This window comes from Dasypus novemcinctus, chromosome 3, assembly GCF_030445035.2.
Source record: "Dasypus novemcinctus isolate mDasNov1 chromosome 3, mDasNov1.1.hap2, whole genome shotgun sequence".
Classification (NCBI taxonomy): Eukaryota; Metazoa; Chordata; class Mammalia; order Cingulata; family Dasypodidae; genus Dasypus; species Dasypus novemcinctus.
This window is the reverse complement of record NC_080675.1, coordinates 180,052,965-180,072,987: the sequence shown is the minus strand read 5'-3', so window position 1 is coordinate 180,072,987 and position 20,023 is coordinate 180,052,965. Positions and strand designations below refer to the sequence as shown.

Below are 20,023 nucleotides of genomic sequence, written 5' to 3'. Positions count from 1 at the left end.
ACATTGATGAAAGAAGAAATTGATGAGCTCAAGAGACCAATCACAAGTAGTGAGGTAGAATCAGTCATCATAAACTGCCCAATTAAGTAGAGCCCAGGACCAGATGGCTTCACAGGTTAATTCTACCAAACATTCCAGAAAGAACTAACACCAATCCTGCTTAAACTCTTCCAAAAAATATAAGTGGAAGGAACATTGCCTAACTCATTCTATGATGCCAACATCACCCTAATACCAAAGCCAAACAAAGATACCACAAGAAGGAAACTATAGACCAATCTCTCTAATAAACCTAGATGCTAAAATCCTCAAGAAATAAATATTTGCTAATCACATTCAACAGCACATCAAATGAATTATACAACAAGACCAACTGGGCTTCATCCCTGGTATGCAAAGATGGTTCAATATAAGAAAATCAATCAATTTTATATACCACATAAACAGATAGAAAAAAAAATCACATAATCATCTCTATAGATGCAGAAGGAGCATTGACAAAACACAGCACTGTTTCCTGATAAAAACACTACAAAAGATTGGGATAGAAGGAAACTTCCTCAACATGATAAAGGATATATATGAAAAACCGATAGCAAACATCATATAAAATGGTGAAATCCTAAAATCTTCCCTCTATGATTGGGAACTAGACAAGGATGCCCACTATCATCACGCCTATTTAACATTGTGTTAGAGGAATTTGCCTGAGCACTTAGGCAAGAAAAAGATATAAAAGGTATCCAAATTAGATAGGAAGAAGTAAAAAGCTCACTATTTACAGATGACATGATCTTATATATAGAAAACCCTCAGAAATCTACAACAAAGTTTCTAGAGCTCATAAATGAGTTCAGTAAAGTCACAGTTTTTAAGATCAACACACAAAAATCAGTAGCATTTTTGTACACCAATAATGAGCAATCTGAGGGGGAAATTGGGGGGAAAATTCCATTTACAATAGCAAAGAAAAGAATCAAATACCTAGGAATAAATTTAATTAAAGATGTAAATGACTTATATGCAGAAAATTACATAATGGTGTTAAAGGAAATCAAAGAAGACTTAAATAAATGGAAGAATACTCCCTATTCAGGGATAAAAAGACTAAACATCATTAAGCTATCTATCTTACACTAACCAATAGCCAAATTTAACACTATCCCATTAAAGCTAAACACAACATTTTTTACTGAATTGGAAAAACTATGAAATTTATTTGGAAGGGAAAGAGGCCTCAAATAGTCAAAGACATATTGAAAAAGAAAAACGAAATTGGAGAAATCACACTACCTCACTTTAAGACATACTACAAACTACAGTGGCCAAAACTGCATGGTATTGGCACAAGGATAGACATACTGACCAATGGAACAAATCAAGATTTCTGATATAGACACTTGCATATACAGTCATCAGATATTCAACAAGCCCACTCAACTGGGAGAAAGTGGCCTCTTTGATAAATTATGCTTAGAGAACTGGTTATCCATATCCAAAAGAAAGAGAGAGGAACACCATCTCATACCATATACAAAAATTAACTCAAGATTGATCAAAGGTCTAAATATAAGATCCAAGATCATAAAAACCTTGGAAGATAATGTAAGGAAACATCTACAGAACCTTGTAATAGGAAATTATTTCATGAATTTCATGCCCAAAGCATGAGCAGTGAAAGAATGAAATAGACAAATGGGACCTCCTCAAAATTAAAAACTTTTGCAACTCAAAGGAGTTTGTCAAGAAAGTGAAAAGGCAGCCTACCCAATGGGATTAAATATTTGGTAACCACATATCTGATAGGAGACTATTACCTATCATATATAAAGAAATCCTACACCTCAAAAATAAAAAGACAAACAACCCATTTTAAAAATGGGCAAATGATTTGAATAGACACTTCTCCAAAGAAGAAATTCAAATGACAAAAAAGCACATGAAAATATGCTCAACATCACTAGCTCTTAGGGAAATGTGAATCAAAACTACAATGAGATACCATCTTACACTCATTAGACTGGTGCTAGTAAAAAAGCAGGACTGTAAGTGTTGGAGAGGATGTGGAGGAAAGGAAGCACTCATCCACTGCTGGTAGGAATGTAGAATGGTGCAGCCATTGTGGAGAACAGTTTGGCAGTTCCTTCAAATACTAACTCTAGATCTTCCATAAGATCCAGCAATTCCACTGCTGGGTTTATACCCAGAAGAATTGAAAGTAAGGGCATGAACAAATATATGCATGCCAATGTTCATAGCAGCATTATTCACTATTGCCAAAAGTTGGAATCAACCCAAATGCCTATCGACTGATAAATGGGCAAACAAAATGTGGCATATGCACACAATAAAATATTACTCAGTTGTAAGAAGGAATACAGTACTAACTCATGGAACAACATGGATGAAACTTGAGGACCTTATGTTGAGTGAAGCAAGCCAGGTGTTGAAGGACAAATATTACATGACCTCACTGATATAAATCAAACAAACCAAACAGACTCACAGAGCTAGAGTCTAGAAATAGAAAGGGAGAAGAAGGTTGTGAGCCTTTACCCATATGGGCAAAATCTATGACAAGTTGGAAGTGTGTAGTTGTTCAGTGAAGGGACATGACAGGGAGATGGTGATAATATTTGGTTGGGTGGTACAGGTTTGACAGGGGGGCAGGGTGGGGAGGGTAGGGGTGGTGGGTTGGATGGACCATGGAACTGGGGGATGGTTGGCAGGGAGCAGGTGAACACTGGGAATTGGCAGGCATGTGGTTGAAATTACAATGTTGAAAATGCTCATTTGTCAATCTGACAAGGAAAGGTTACTGGTTTAGGGTGTTGGATGTGGGGCATTTGGGACAGGATGCACCTGGATCTGGCTTCTAGGGAGTGTGGTAGTTATCATTTTGGCATAGTGTATTCCATCAGTGAGTAGAAACCCACATAGTGAGTGGAAATTGTTGGACTCCCATTCTAGGGAGTCCTGCTATGTTCTCAAACAGAGGGAAGGGAGTCACTTGAGAACATCAGAGGTGCCTAACAGGGGAGGACAGACAAGTATGTCAAGCTGTCAGTGAAGATTCAGGTAACTATGAATCTTGTCTTTCAAGGAGTGAAGCCCAGTGGTGACCATGGGCCCAAAGGGGAGGTGGAAGGAGGAATAAAATAGATGGAACAGGGGGCAATTTGGGGATGATCTTGCAAAGATGGATATAGGCCATATTAAATTTTATCAGATCTTCTAAAAGGATATGGTCCAAAATGTAAACCATAATGTGAGCCATTGATGATGGTTAGTAGCTATGTTTCAATATTTGTGCATCAATTGTAACAAATGTACCATCCACATATAAAAGGTTAGTGATGAGTATAGGGGAAAAGGGGGAGGATGTTGAATATATGGGAATCCCCTGTATCCTTTACATGACTGAAATGTGACCTAAAACTTCTTTGAAGAAAAAAATGTAAAAAAAAAAAAGTAAAACATTGTGGGAATAAATGGAAGAAAATGTCACTCTACATATAGGACAACAGTCTTACAGTGATGAAAAATTAAACGTAAAAAAAAAGTTTTCTTCAAATATTTTTTCATTATTTTTTTTGAAAATGAAATTTTTTATTGCCTTATATTAAAGATACAGAGATCATGCAAAATGTTACATTAAAATTATAAGAGGTTCCCATATACCCCATTTTCAGGACTTGGGAATCATAGAAATGTTATTACAATGACAGATACAGGCAATAATATATCCAGCCATAACCGACAGAGTCAAAAGGGAAAGACTGTAAAATACAGTGAAAACTATACTCCATGCTTAGTGGCAATGCTCCAAAATGTGCTTATTAATTGCAATGAATGTACCACACTGATGAAAGGTGTTGCTAATGTGGGAAAATGTGGGAGGTTTGGGGAGCGGGGCATATGGGAATCCCCTATATATTCTCTATAACATTTATGTAATTGAAGTATCTTTTAAAAAATAAAAAAGTGGAAAAAATGCTTAGAGTAGTATTACTCACAATAGCAAAATACTGGAATTACATAAATGACCATTGACAGGGAAAGATATAAAGAAAGTGATACTTCAATTCATGAAATAGAATGTTATATAGCAGGAAAAGTAATTTATTCATAAAATTGCAAAGAGAAAACTTAAAAAAGAACATTGATTTTTAAAAATCACAAAAGTCTTTTTATAGAATTCTGTCACATTTATTATGCTCTTTATATAAAAAATGTTTATATTTGGAAAACCCATAAAGTACATTAATAAATGGTCACCTTAATCAATTTAAATAAAAATTATAGAAGACAAAGGAGATCAGTTATTTTAAAAGGCGGTGCTCCTTTCTAAAGAAAAAAATGAAAAAAATAAAATCTGAAAATATTTTCAAAGAAATAATAGAAGACATCTTTCCTGAAATAAAAGTAAACAGAATCTCTGATGCATTGCAGTCAAAATCAAGTCAAATATTGAGGAATTTTCTGAACATGAAAGTAAATAAAATAATGGATAGCAATCTAGGCAGAGAAAGGGTGGTTTACAAATTTCTCTATTGTAAACATTTCATGAGGTACAACTATAAAACACATTTACAAAACTCAGGATATAGGGTCATGACAGACCAACTGATCAGACCTAACTTTCCCTCCAGAAATATCTAGAAAACTGGAGAAAATGTTAAATAATGACTATTTTCAGACATGGGACAACAGTTTGTAGAGTCATGATCTCTGAGAGAAGAAAAATGGAGGTGAGCCCAAATATTTGCATCTAATCCAGTAATAAAGAGAAAATCTTGGGAAGCAGGTATGGTTCAAATGTTTGGATTCTTGTCTAACATATAAGAGGTCCAGAGTTCAATTCCCAGGGCCTCTTGGTGAAGGCAAGTTGGCTCATGTGGTGAGCTGGCCCGCGAGGCAAGCTTGCCTGTGCAGGCATGCCAGCCCGTGTGGCAGTGCTGGCCTGCGTGGAGAGCTGGTGCAGCAAGATTATGCAACAAAAAGAGACACAGAGGAGAGACAATAAGAGATGCAGCACACCAGGGAGCTGAGGTGGTACAAGAGATTGAGCACCTCTCTCCCACTCCAGAAGGTCCCAGGATCGGTTCCTGGTGCCATCTAAAGAGAAGACAAGAACACCACACAGTAAATGGACACAGAAAGCAGACAGCAAGTGTGAAACAATGGGGGTGGGGATAAATAAATAAACCTTATAAAAATAAGAAAATCTTAAAATCAACCTTGGGGAAACATACAGAGAAATAAAGAGAAGAATGACAGCAGATTTCTACTTAGAAATAATGTAAGCCAACAGAGAGTGGAACAAGAGTTTTAAATTACAAAGAACATTATTTTTCAATTCAGAATTCTATACTGAGAGAAAAATAGCTTTTAAAAGTGATGATGAAATAAAAACTTTTTCAGACAAACAATAGCTTTTAGAATTATCACAGCAGACCTGGGCAAAAAAAATGTTAAAAGCAGTTCTTCAAGGATACTGGAAATGATAGCCAATGGAAAATTGTCCTCATTTTTTGAAACTTTAGAAGATAATAGACTATCTAACCTAAGCAGATGTAACATGTTTGACAACAGCAAAAAGTAGATAATAGACTATCTAACCTAGGTATATGTAACACGTTTAACAGCAATGAAAGTTAGGACAGGAAGGAAAATTGGAGGTATACTATTCTAAGATTCATACAAAACAAAAAAATGGTATAATGTTATTTAAAGGTAGACTATAGTATGTTATACAAGTATATTGTAAACCCTAGAGCAGTCACTAAAATTAAAATTAAAATAAAAAAGTAAATAAAGTAAGCCGATAATGGAAATAAAATAGAATTTAAAAATTTTAAAACAGTTTTTAAAAACTTCCGTTGCCTCTACTGGCAATGTAAATGAGGGAACAGCCAAAGTGTAAAAAAAGAATAGGTTATGTTGCTCTAAGGGACCCATGCCCAGAATAAGTCGGGTGGGTGGGCTGGAAAGAATGGGGTAAGATGGGAATGTAGGCAATGCAGCTAAATCTGCTTTCCCTTTTTTCTTTTAAAGCCAGAATTCTAGATTTGTTTATTTATTTATGCAGTCATCCATTTACATGAAGTATTCTGGTTTTTAAATGCTGCCTCTAGTTTGTGCTAAAATAGTGCTGGGCAATTGAAACATGTTTGTAACCCATATACAGCCTCCAGATGCACTAACTTGAGAACTTTGCTTTAAATCATGTGAAAAATAAATGAAATAAAGCAGAGATTAAAAACACAGTGCGCTTTCCTAAACGGGACAGGCATTACTTAGCGTGCCCTGCACCTCCTGCCTTGCTGCTGCTCGCCCTGTTGACCTTCCCGATGTCTTCCTGCCCAAGTTCTTTTACAGTATTCAAATCAACTGTCACCTCTTCCTGGAAGATTTCCCTCTTCTTGCACTCAGACTTGACCTTTCCTTTTCCTTATCAACCAAGACCCGCTTTACTGTCTGGGCAAAACACTCAGCTTGCTTTGAAAACATGGGACTCAGTCGGTGTATCACCCCGTTAACGAATTCGCTTAAGCATTTGTTATGCTACCTGCATTAAATCTGTGCTGTTTATAAACGCTTTTAGCCTGGATTTCTCTCCTCCCCACTCTTCCTCTGTATCCAGTTGCCATGGTGATTCTTTTCTAGTATCATGTCCTTCCCCTGAACAAAACTATGCACTGGTTCCTTCTTACATGCAGAATGAAATCAACACTTTGGCTGGTACCTTCTTACCTGTCTCCTCCTACCTTTGGCTATTTTCCCTTGTACTTTATTCTTTAGAAACATAAAATCACATACAGCTGAGCCTGACTTGCTCTACACATCGGGGACCTCAGAACATCCTCCATTCAGCTTTTCGCCTTAGCACAGCTCTGCTTCCTCGTAGTCTTAAACGCATTTCCTACACCCACCGTACAAACACGGCCACCACTCTCAGCCTCTCTTCTAGACTGGGGTGGAGACTGAGTGCTCTGCAAGCAAGTGCTCCACGCGTAGCTCAGCTTCCCCAATCTCAGCTATTTTAGGGTCTCAAGCTGGAAACTAAATGCTTATCAATACCGGGACCAAGACAGGGTTATACGGAACCCGGGTGCCCTCTACTGGTTTCCGGAAGAACTGTCACTATGTTGCCTTTTTTCATACAGGGAAAGGAATAATGCTCATAGAACCAATTCAGCTGATAGACCACTGTTTTTCAAAGGAAGCATTGAATTCCATATCGAAACATTTTTGAAATAATAATAAATGTTGTTCTAAAGCTGTGAGTTTCTATTACATCTTATTATTTCATTTTCTGTGCATCTGACATGAGGTTATTCAAGATAGGAAGAGAGACTAGGGTACTTTTTCATCCCTTTGAGGAGGTAATATTTATATACGTTAATACAATTTTAAAGAATGGATCTTCCTTAAAAGGCAATTTTCTTATATTCAGTCATGCATGTTGAGCTTAAATAGAAATCTTGCCAAAAAATATAGGAAATTTAAATGTAATCCGTCAAAAGAACGTAAATTCACTTGCAGTTGACATTTCATTCTTCAATTCTTTAGGTAGTACTGTTAAGAATTAGTGTGCATAACTCCCGCTAATACAAGAGTAATCTTTTGTTCATCCTTTTTTTTTTTGCAAAAAAGATGGACTTTATGTGACAATCTATAGAGCTTTACGTTCACTAGTTCTTTGAACTCTGTGATCTGCATTATGCTGTATAGTCCTGAGAGAATGACAGTCACTGGTACTTCTAAGCCTAGGATTCCAACACCCAGTTAGGTGCAAATTATATTCTGAACCCTGATCATTTTTAATTTAATGTTCTGATGTTGATTGTCAGTGGCCTTTACCTAGGTGGTATTTCTTTTGAGAACTCAGAAGGTAAAATGAAGAAATGCATGGATTTAATTTATCCATTATAGTATAGGAAACGCCTTTGAAGTGAACATCTTATTTTATGTTTTATGCAGTACTACACCTACTCACATCAGAATTACTGCATGCTGTGACTAAATGCATATTTAGAATAACACTTCCTGTATATTTGCGACATGTATGCGTTTTTATGTTTTACTCTTGGGATACAAATTTACAGTATCTCATCAGATTATTGTAGAATTTTCGGAGCGTGCAGAAGCACCAGCAGGTCGTTCTGATTTGGACTACATGTCCTTAGGTGTAACTGAGGAAGCGAGGGATTTAGTACACTGGGACAAAACGTCCCTCTTGGAGGAGAGTTAGAAATGTGCCTCATCTCACTAGTGCTCTGTTAAAAAAATGACTATAAACAATGCAGTTTCACAAAACGTGTGGATTAACAACATAAACCTCGAGCTCTTCTTGGGTTTACTCGAAACCTTGAATGTGTTCCCCTGGTCGGTCTCATAACAAGAGACATCGGCCTCTTAATGAAACAAGAAGCTGCAGTCTTGAATTCGAGGAATGTGCCTGCCTTTTCGGCCACCGTGTTGGTGCTGCTTGAAGGCGGTCCGGTGTCTGCCCGGCATCCGCGTTCACCTCTGCACGGTGGCACCGCGCTCTTGTCCATCGCACCACTTTCTCCGACAGACGCTGCACCCCTGAGAAACGCAGGCCAGACGGCGACAAGCAGACCAGGTGGTGGTGTGCGTAAGGGTGGGCAGCGCACCGAGGCGCACGGCCACAGGGAGTTCCCGCCGCGTGACACCAGACCCCCTCTTGGGGCTGCAGTGCCCACGCCCCCGTCCCCTTGCCATCGACACCTCGGTCTCGCGTCAAGGATGGAACTTCAGGAACCCCCAAATGAATATACAATTAGGTAAGGGGTTCAGTCTAATCGATTCCACTTTTACTCTTGCCTTTTCTCCCATAGCAATTAATCCCAGATAAAAAAAGGATGTTCCCAAGCTCCGTTCTTTCCAAGGAGACCAGGGAGGCAGACACAAAGGACAGGCGTTGGCAACTGAGGAAAGGTGGGGGTCAGATGAGGCGGTGCCGGGGCTGCCCCGCGGCCTGCGCCAGCACGGCCTCTGCCTGCTGACTCGCCCTCCCCATCTCTGGCGACATTCTTGCTCTAAAAAGGAGAACCAGGAGTTATTTCAGGAGGCACCGAATATGTGACCAAAGGCCCTCAAGAAACTTCAGGGGAAATATGGCCGGGCCCAAAGCAGGTCACCCCGCGGCGCTGGCGCGGCCCCGCCGCCGAACGCAGGCGAGGCGCTTTGGCGAGAGCGTGGCGGCCTCTGCCGGGGCGCAGCTGCAGACCGACGGGGCTCCGGCCCAGAGGAGGCCGCGCCGCGCGCGGAGAGGTGAGAGGGGGAGCGCGCGCGGGCGAGCGAGCGAGCGAGGGGGACCGAGGGCGCGCGCGGGCGCGAGGGCGCGCGGGCGGCGGCTGCGTCGGGGCGGCAGTGCGGCCCGGGGCGCGGCGCAGCGCGGAGCCGCAGGGCGGCAGCGGGGAGCACCCGGCGCCCGTTCCGCTCGGCCGGGGGACCCGGGCAGCTGGCGCGGGCGGCATGGGGCGCTGACGCCGCACCGGCCTTCCGCGCCTGCCAGCGGGCGGGAGCAGCAGGACCAGGTGGAGGATGCACCCTCGCCGACGGCTCGCCTCCCGGGGCTGGCGCGCGGGGTAAGCCCAGGGCGTGGGTCGGGCACAGGGGCGAGAAGGTGCAATGGAGGGAGGCTGGTGGCCCCTGGCTGCGCTCACACCCCTCTGGGCTGGCGACCAGCCACGGCTTCGGGACCCGGAGGGGTGAGGGAGCCCGGGGAGGTGGCACCGGGGCCAGCCCGGAGCGCAAACTTTGCTCGGGGACTGCGGACTCAGCGCTGCGCCGGAGGGCAGGGCCGTTCTGGGCAGCACAGCCCGGGCGGCCCGGGCGCCGATCGCAGAGAACCGAGGGGCTGGGAGGTGAGCGGCCGTGGGAGCCGGCGACGAAATCGCGAGCGGGCGGAGTCCCGGGTGGCCCCGCGCAGCTCGTGGAGTGGGCGCGGGCCCCGCGGGGGTGGCGCGCGTGGGTCCGGCGCCTGCTCGAGACCCCGGCACTCTGGCGCCCGCACTGCCCCACGCTCTCCGCGCAGCGGAGGAAGGCGCCGCCAGGGAGGTTGGGCTCGGACCCGGGACGCGGGGCGCGCGCTGCGGACCCAGGGCGGTAGCCCGGACAGGCTCGCGAAGGCGGGGGGCCGAGGCGGCAGCCCCAGAGGGCTGCCTCCCGCGCCCCAAACGGAGCCCTGCGCGCCGGCAGCGACGAGCCCGCGGGGTCCGGCCGCAGGTCCGGGGCTCAGTCTCTGACGCGCCTCTCTGGCTCGGGGTTCAGGGTGCCAGGAAGCGCTGCGCGCCGTTTCCCGCATCGAGCTCCAAGAGCTCGCTGCGCGGACTCACACCCGGGTCCGGTGACAGGGCTCGGGACGCACAAGGCGACCCCCGCAGGTTCCTGCCCTTCGTGACGGAAATCGCAGTGAGCCTTCGCTTCTGGCGCAGGGGAACCTGTTGTGGGCGCCCCAGTCCCGGAGTTCGCCTGGGGGCTCTTCGGGAGAAGGTTTCTTTAGAGCATGCAGTGTTCACGCCCCAGGTGCACCTAGCCGCGTGTTGGGAAGCGTGTGCGTTCGGCGAGGTTAGTGCCAGAGCCCAGAGGGCGACGGCCGGCAGCTCCTATTCCTTAATCCGGGCCCAGCACGGAATTGAGAGTCTTCTACCAATTCAGTGGTTACTAAGTTGTTTAGTGTCCCGGCAGAGAGCCAAGAGAGGGACGGCCTTCTTAGGAGCAGCTGCTCTGTTCTGGCAATCCCGAGCACGACTAGATTCTTAACTGTGCCTCTCCCCCTTCTCTCCACATGCTCTCAGCACCTTGCGGAACAAGGAGTAGGTGCTGGCGTTGACCACGGTGGCAAATATTTCAGAAAGGTAAAATGATTCCACTTGTGAAATCTAAAATACAATCGCCCCGGTAACCACACACATTTATGCTAATACTTGGAATTATGGCTCATTTGATAGCTTGCTAAAAAGTAAAACAAAGTACTTGAGATACGGAAAATTAATAGATTGGGAGGATGGTCCTGCACTCTGAGGAAATGAGAAAATGAAGCCATGTGATGTCTCCTCTGGCCCAGCTGCTGGCCCTGAGCCTACGGGATCGGTGGTTTAGGGCCCTGGCTGGGGAAGGCAGCCAGGTTCCTCTTCTTTGTCAATTGCTGAGGATTAGGAGTGTGGTTTTGATTAGAAGACCCAAGGCGCTGAGAAATTCATGTTGGTACACTGTTTCCCTTTGTGTTCCTTTCAGCTGCAAGATCAAGTTGGAGAAAAGAACAGCCATTCTTCCAAATTCATCTGCTTCAACAGTTATTCTTATTGGGAATGGACAATGGAATGTTCTCTAGCTTTATCATGATCAAAAACCTCCTTCTCTTTTGTATTTCCATGAACTTAGCCAGTCACTTTGGGTAAGTTATTTTCTGTGCTTTTGTTTTATGCTTGTAGAGACAAAAGTGCCTTTACAAAACTTTGCAGAACAGAACATCAGTTCAGCAAGCCGTAGCCTGCCACCTTTGCAGCCCCGCTCCATTCAGTTTGTTGTAAATCGGTAAGAGTCCTTGTCCTGCCTGATGCTTTCCTCCTAAGCAAGGCTGCTCTAGCGTGGGGTGTTGGGAGTGAGTCAGAGAAAAAAGGCAGAGTATGTTCTCAGAAATGGAAGCGGAAGATGGTTTCAGCATCAGCTGCGTTTCCTCCTACTCGGGTTAAAACAAGATTCAGAAGTTCATGTGCATAAAGGACATTTATTGCTTGTTAGCCATGACAGTGTCCAACCTTTGGTTGCCCTCCCTGGTTCCATTATGCAATGGAATTTGCCTTTAAAGCAACGTCCAAACTACGTAGCTTTGGAAAGGACTGGCAGTGTGCTGGGCTGGCCCAGCAGCCGTGAACTTGAGATGGTGTGGCAGGTGCAGGTACCATAAGTGACGTGTCTGAAGGTCTGAGAGAAACCACTCAGTTTCCTGCACTATCATTCCCTCTACCTCTTTCACACGGACCGTTAGTATCAGTGTGTTGATTTTAACCTTCTTTCATCAAACTCATGCTAATCAACATTCCTGATGAATGGTCTTAGGAGGCACTGATGCTCCTCCTCTCTCCCCTGGAATTTTTCTTCCTAATCAAAGGGATTGTAACTTGAAGTTGATGGAGGATGAGTAAGAAGTTAAATTTCAGGAGAATATGGTAAACATTGCCAGACGTTCGTTCCCTAAGGGTGGGCGCCGGAGCTTACCCAGTTTACTTGTGTCAATCATGCGGGCTTCTAAAGAGCACAGTGGCTCTGCCACAGCCCATGGATCCTCCCAGGTCAGCTCATTCTCTGTCTGTCCCCTGGACATTTTCTGCTCCTCTGACCTTCCCAGGTCTCAGGTAGAGGGAGAGATGGAGAGAGATGGAGAGATCTGAGAAATGGAGAGAGAGGATCGTGGGTTGGCCCAGGTCCCATCACCATGTACAACAGCGCTGCACTTTTAGTCCAGGGCTGCCCGGGCATGGGGCTGAGCCCTCGGCCAGCTAAGGAACCGTCCTCAGCGTTATGGGGAGGGCATTGCCGCGCACGCTACCAGATAAGGAGAAAGCGCAGAAGTGCCCTTTGAGCCACTCAGAGCGTTCCCCTGGAAAAGAGCACCTGGTCTTATTCTTGCTTTGCTTTGTGTCTTCTTCACTGGGTACCTACCCTCCCTCCCCCTTGGTTTCCTTACCTGTGAAATGAAAGTTTTCCTCCTTGAAAGGTCCTTTCCAGCTGTAAAACCATTTAAGCTGTGTCTTCAAAGGAAAACTGTGTGTTTAAGTGAAATCACCCAGAATCTTCTGATTTCTAAGTTACTGCTTTAAGTAGTTGGCTTGTTTACTGTTGTCTGCATATATGTAACAATATTTTGGAGGTGAGGAATATGCTAGGATTGGGAACATTTAATCTCTGAATAGCATTTTGGTCAAAATATATTATTCTGAAATTGCATTCTGTATGCAAGAAATTATTACAAACCCTGGAAGAGGAAAATCTGAAATACGAAGTGATGGGTGTATGAAGTTAGGCATTAGAGACAGTTATACTTTATTTCTTATTGAATTGTGTAGCTTTCTGATCTCACCTTCAGAATAGATAAGTATTAGTTTCTGGAAGCAACTAATAATCCCCCTCAACATTCCAATTGAAAATTAGCTGTTGGAGAAATGTTTAAATCTTTTAGATATAAGGTCTATAGCTCTTTCTAAAACAATACGTACTAGTTACAGAACATATGTGAGATGAAAGTATAACAGTGTAAAGGAAGGAAAATATCCTTAATTCTACCTCATGGAGACAATCGTCCTTCAGATGTTGGTGTGTTTTCTTCCCCTTGCTTCTGTGCATATTTTTGTACAACCGAGCTCATAGTGGACATTCAAGTTCGTGATCTGCTATTTTCACACTTAACCCTTGGTTATTATAAACCCTTCAAAATGTATGGTTTTCAATGGATGGATATTATTACAGTATATGAATGCTTTATACTTAACTGCTTCCCTAATTTGGGGTATTTGATTGTTTATGGATTTGCTGTTACAAATATTGCTGTAGTGGACATGTTGGCTTCAAACTTTTTCAGTGTTTGAGATTATTTCTATTAGAAAACGTTCCAAAAAAATAGTTTTACATCTAGTTCTCTCAATGCTTTTAACCCTTGACCCTAAATCTGTATGTCCAATTGCTTATGGCTTTTTTTTTTTCCAGGAGGTACCAGGGATTGAACCTGCGACCTCATATGTGCAAAGCAGGCGCTCAACTATTGAGCTCCACCTGCTCCACCGTCCAGATCCTTTTGATGAGGTGGGTGGGGTCTCCAGCAAAGTGGGACAGCCGAGTTTCCCACACCCTGGGATTTCAACAGCTCCATTTGGGAGGACAATCCCTATTTATCACCCTTCTCATCCAAGACATTTTTAGCTCCTCACACTTCCATATTATCCTAAATGTACTTCAGTATGATTTTGTCAAATCCCAAAGAAAGCGTCATGCTATTTACCTGAGTTTAAATCATGACACATTAATAGCTAGCACAGATGGAACACCTCTTTTTATGTTTTCTGCTTTAGATAAATCCTAGCGTCAACCTTAGGTGCCCCAGCCTACAGCTGGGGAAATTGAGGCTGGCGAGTAGCTCACTTGGGGAGTTCCCAGAGCCTGTGGCTGCTGGGGTCTGCAGTGCCCCCCTGCCCGCTGGCCTGCCCCGCTCCTGTGTCACCAGCACCTTCACCTGCGATTCAGCCGAGAGGTCTTGCACTTCACCTCTTGCCCCACGTGCTTCACCAGCATTTCCGGGTCCAACGCGGCTGTCCTCCAAGGCTAGAGAGTGTGTTCTGGCGCCTGAGATGACAGGGCGAAAGATTTCAGACAAGCTCTTTTATCCTCCAAAGAAAGAGCTTATGTGGGCCAGTTCAAAGGAAAGGTGGAAGGGAAGCACACAGGGCTGTAGCTTGACGAGACTGCAGGGCCACAGAAATGCTGCCTCCCTCCATAGGTCAGCGGCCGAAGGACTCGCCAGCCAGCGAAGCAATAACAAGAACCCAGCCAGGGCAGCAGAAGGCGGAGCCAAGGCTGCGCGGGTGTGAGGTTGGCAGGTGGTGCTTGTGCAGGGGGCAGGGCCTCGGCAACCCGAAAAAGTATGAGTGCGCAGTAAGAGAGCGCCCGGTGGCTGATTCCCATAGCGAATGTGAAGTTCTTTTCAGAGTAGGTCTCCTGTGTAACCATATGTGATTTATTCCCTCCCGTGTATACTCTCTGTTTGATCTGAGTCACCGTTAGTGGCCTTTGGAATTCTTCTATCAGTTTTAAATTATTGAACAACCTTGAGTCCTATGTCGGACAGACCAGAGAGGTCTTGTCTGATGGTCAGCTGTGTGCCCCGTCCCATTGGGAGACCTAGTTTTATGAGGGGCATTTGGATTATTTTAACAAAACCAGTCATCAAGAGTATATGATAAAGAAAGTGCAGAAAAAGTGTATGAATCAAAGACATGTCAACATATGTAATGTTACATTTAAACTGGAATTAATTTATTGTCCTTTGAAAAGCTTTGCCTTGTCAGATTAGATAGGCCAATGATAATTGGTAGATATAGTTTGGGAATGCCAAGTCAATAATAAGGTAAATATCTGAGTTTACTCATTTAATGATATTAGCCATACCTCAGAGGTTTATCGATTGGAAAAGGAAAAATGAGTTGAAATTTTAGTACGTTGGAGCTATGATTCAGAGATTTCAGAAAACAGTATTTCATAGCCAGCAATTAAAAGTGAACACTGGAGAGGCAGCTTAGGCGCAGGAACAGATTGATGGACTCTTCACCTGTCTGTGCGGGCAGACCCACGTGGGCAGTGGTTTTCCAAGTATCCTTTCACACAGGTGCTCAAGGACCCAATTCCTCTTCCTTTAACTAGAGCGGAAAGTCCTTTATCTCTGGCTCATTCTCACAGGGGCGCACAGTGTCTTTGGAAATGGAAAGTTCTCTCTCGTAAATCCTCAGATGGCAAGTTCCTCCTGGACCGACGCTGCCGCAGATTCCTGAGGACCAGGACAAGCAGTCATGTAAAAAATTATTAGAACACAAACCAACCAACAAACACAAAATGCAAAGCCCTGTCAGCTCACTCCCAAGTGGCGGACCATTTAAATCCGGCCCCCGGGGATGGCGGGAGGCCAGAGACGCGGTCCACGCACACGGCAGAAATCGTAGGTGACCCAGGCGGGCTGCAGAAGGGCGGTCAGTGGTATTTTTTGGTACAGTTCCAAAGAAAGTACTGGGAGAGGATTTTCCTTACTAAGGCAGCGTTTGCACGCTCAGCACGCCAGGGCCCGCGAGCAGAGCCGAACAGCGCACCGAGGGCAGGCGGCGAGCGCGGCTGTCTGCCCGCCCTGCCTGGAAACCAACTCCAAGATGAATCACCGACTCAGTTCAAGGCCAGAAGCAGCATATGGGCTGCTGGATTTTAAAAATGCTAAATTACGTACGATGCATGTTATAATTAGTGTGAAATTTCAGAGGAAAGTATTAGAATCAACACGAACAAGACATCACGAAATAGAGCTCTGGTGTTGGCAGCAGTAGTTATCAGTGTTTACGTGTGTCTGTCTCCCTGAATTCCAGGGTGCATGTTCAAAAACTGTGCTAGTCAGTGTTCCCAACACCGTTCTTTTGCAGGTGAGGAAAGCTCAGGCTTCAGAACTTAGAGAAACATGTCTGAGCTTCACCATTGGGAAGTGGTAGAATTGGGGTTCTACCTCAGGGCTCCAGCCCAACTCAAGTGCCCCCCTGCCTTGCCTTTTCTAGAATTCCATGATACATATGGCATGTTGAAAAGGGAACGGATGGGACAATTCTTTCAAAATCAGAAGGCAAATCTCAAAATTAATGAAACAGGACCAGCTAATTTTCAGTTTCAAAAATGAAATCGGGCCGTCATTCTATTATAAATGTGGCGCCCCTTTCAGGTCTCCCTTGCAGATATTTAGGGATAGCTCCAGGTATCCTTTTTTTTTTTAGATTTATTTTTTATTTTATTTATTTATTTATTCCCCCCCCCCCCCCAGTTGTCTGCTCTCTGTGTCCATTCGCTGTGTGTTCTTCTGCGAACGCTTCTATTCTTGTCAGCAGCATCCGGAATCTGTGTCTCTTTTTGTTGCGTCATCTTGCTGTGTCAGCTCTCTGCATGTGTGGCGCCACTCCTGGGAAGGCTGCACTTTTTTCACACCAGGCAGCTCTCCTTACAGGATGCACTCCTTGTGCGTGGGGCTCCCCTATGCAGGTGACACCACTGTGTGGCACGGCACTCCTTGCGCGCATCAGCACTGCATGTGGGCCAGCTGCACACGGGTCAAGGAGGCCCAGGGTTTGAACCGGGGACCTCCCATGTGGTAGGCGGATGCTCTATCCATTGAGCCAAATCCGTTTCCCTCCAGGTATCCTTTTGTAGAGTGAGTGTTTCTCTTTGCTCCACAGCTTTCCAGATCAGGGTCCCAGGTCTGATCTCTGTGACAAGGTGGAAGCTTATTACCCACCTGCTTCTCAGTTTTCTAATCACAAAGTAGCGATCGTCGTGGATCAGAAGGTGAAACCGCTCCACACATGCTGAAAGCCTCAAGCAGTCCAGCGGGGGAGGTGCCAGGTGCACCTGCAGTCCTTCTAGCCATTTGGCTGGTAGACCCTCTCCACCCCACCGGGGAGGGAGGCGCGTAGGTTTACAGATGCGACGGAGTGTGACAGATTCCCCCATGACCCTGTCCACTTGGCCAAGAGACTGAGCTGCAGTGTTCCTGCAGGAAGGGAGGGTTGAGGATTTCAGTGAAGACATCAGGCAAAGTGGGAAGCAGGGCAAGGCGTTCCAGTGCCTGGGAAGGGCGGCCAGGGAGATGGACTGAGCCCGGGGCTCCCAGCCTGAGAGGGTCCCCAGGGGCCAGGGCCTGGAGAGGGAGTATATTGCCCCAGGTGGGGGAGGACAGTGTCCCGGCCACGGTGTGGGAAGGAGGTGGATCCTGAAGGAAGTGAGATAAAGGCCATGGGTAAAGGGCACGACTGTGCTAGTCATTCAGGAAGAGCAGTTGAGCTTTCCCCTGCAGGTGGACCAGGCCCACTGAGTGCAGTTAAGTGGGAGTAAAACGCGGGCCAATCTAGGGGTGACGTTACATGGTGAAGGGCTCACTCTGGCTGTTGAGTGGAGAATGGAATGGAATGTGGGGTGGGGCAGCGGGTGGGTAAAGAAGAAAGCAAGGAGGGCCGTTAAGAGGCCATTACAGTGATGCCCAGGAAGTTTTGCCTAACAGGATGGATTGATGATGGACTGAGCTGGCGATGAGAGAGAGCAGCCACAGATGACTCCGATGTATTTGACCTGAATGCCCCCTGGGTTAAATTACCCATTACTGAGCCCGGGAAGAGCGCAGGAGGAGAGGGTAGGTGGAGGAAATCCTGAGTTCAGTCATGGACCCGTGAGATGCCTGTTAGATATCCAAGTGGAGAGGCCAGGCAGGAGGTCAGACAGACGTGTCCGTAGGTCAGAGTGGGCCTGGGGCTGGAGACAAGAATATGAGTCTTCCGTGGATGGGAGCTAGTTAAAGCCATTTGCTAGGATGAAATCAGATGGAGATGCAGAGTAGACAGAAGAGGCAGGTAGGTGCGTGGAGCGTGCACTGGTTACGTCCCAGCGTCTAGAGGTCTGAGAGGGAAGGGGCAATCAGCAAGACTGAGAAGAGCAGGCAGTCTTCTTCTGAGTCCTGAGGCCCAGTGAAGAAAGGAGATGCAGTCACCATGGCAGAGGCTGCTGGGTCCAGCAGGGCAGGGCCGAGGACACCCGGGGGTCTGGCATGTGCTGCTCATTCCTGGTCTGAAGAAGAGTGGCTTCCTTGGAATGGCAGTGGTGGGAGCCTTACTGGAGTAGGTTCCAGAGCATGGAGGAGGCGCCGTAGAGATTTCCAGTACAGGCTGCTCTTCTGATGTGCTTTGGTGGGATTTGGAGCAAGGCATGGGCGCGTACCGGGGAAGCCTGGAAGACAGTTTTGAAGAAAGGAGTTGACGGTAGATGTGGTTGTTGGGGGAATGCTTGGGCATGAGGGGGCTATGACAGAGCTGGGAGCGTGCAGTGCTGCACGGTCGTGCAGTGGGGGCACCCGATATGTTTGGAGGTGGGAAGGGGACAAAGTCGAGGAGAGCAGCAGGGCGCTGCCCGTGAGTCTGCGGAGCTCGAGGTATGGGCCATCAGCCTCTGAGTCGGGTGCAGTCCAGCCAGACTGGCCTTGTGCACTTCGCTAGTGCAGCGTGGGCTCAGAGAACCAGAAGGGCGTGGGCCAGCTGAGCGTTTTGAAGGTCAAGGACAAGGCGAACATTCCTCATGGAGGGCAGTGAGCAGGGGTAGCCCTTAAGGAGTCCGTGAGCAGGACTGGGACACGTGTAGTGTGAGCCCAGAGGAAGGGGAGGAACCGTGTGCTGGGGTAAATTCCATGGTGCGTGACTTTAGCCCCTGGCAACGGCTGGTTCAGGTCCCAGCTGTCCCCCAGAAGAGGGGAAACCTACCATCTGGAAATGCGGGATTGGCTTTCCATGTCCAGCTAGTTCTTTACATGTTTTTAAAAAATGGTTAGCGAAAGTGGTGTGTAATGGAAACCTAAAGTGGTGCCATTTAGAAGTGCTCATTCAATGGCCTTCAAGTAGTGTAAGTAAACTGATGATACACTTCTTGGCAATGCTTCCTGAAGAAAGAATGCAGCAAGATAGGAACTTTCAGAACACAGAGATGCTCTAGTTTAAACCCAATCCAGTGCAATTCCCAAAGTTAAGTCACACTTAAACCTGCCTGCAGTTGTGTTATTGATGCCGTTTTGTGTAAATCGAAACAGACGGTGATGTAAACCGGGACGAGGGCTCCACAAAGACAGAAACCGCAAGGCGTATCCTCACTGCTTGTCCTCGCCACACCCTTCAGGCACTTGTCTGGTCATCCGTGTGGCCCAGAAGAATCAAAAGATGGTTCTTTTGATGAAATAATTGTTTAACCTGTAGCCTTTAAAATACCAAAATAAGGAAAAGTAGAGGATCAGACATCCCTTTAAATGACGCTCCTTTAAGGCTCAAATCTATAGCAGCTCCTCTCCTCCCTTCCTCTTACTCCTCGTCCTTTTTTTAAAGATCTTATAAATACTGTTAAACAGATGATGTTACATGTCAGTAAAATCCTTTAAAGTTGCTCAAAAAGAAAGCCCCTTCGAGGGCATACTAGTGCAATTCCGTCGCTCCCCTCCCGGGGCAGCGGGAGGGCAGGGCAGGGCTAGCGTGGGCTGTGCCCCCTGGCGTGGAGGTGGCGCCTGGCTGCCCTGCCCCGACGCACAGGCCCTCACCCCGTCAGGAACCGCTCGGGCTGCCGTCCACCCCCCTTCCCTGACGGCCGCCACCTGAGTCCGTCCTTCTGAAGCTGCCCGAGGAGGGAGGCCCCCGTGAAGGCGCCCGGGGGCCGAGCCCCAGAAGCG

General features: G+C 46.1%; 1 protein-coding gene across 2 annotated transcripts in view; it reads left to right on the top strand.

Annotated features, from left to right (window-relative positions):
* Positions 1-8,400: 8,400 nt before the first annotated feature.
* Positions 8,401-20,023, top strand: part of GABRA5 (gamma-aminobutyric acid type A receptor subunit alpha5) — an 81,965-nt gene continuing 70,342 nt past the window's right edge. The window contains exons 1-3 of one of the 2 annotated variants that reach the window (XM_058294812.1): positions 8,401-9,303; positions 10,833-10,892; positions 11,272-11,431. In XM_058294812.1, the coding sequence (XP_058150795.1) occupies positions 11,346-11,431 (86 nt within the window). In that variant the 5' untranslated portion in view covers positions 8,401-9,303; positions 10,833-10,892; positions 11,272-11,345. Of the gene's footprint in view, positions 9,304-9,401; positions 9,621-10,832; positions 10,893-11,271; positions 11,432-20,023 lie in introns of those variants that run through there. The other variant, XM_058294811.2, reaches the window with a different exon arrangement.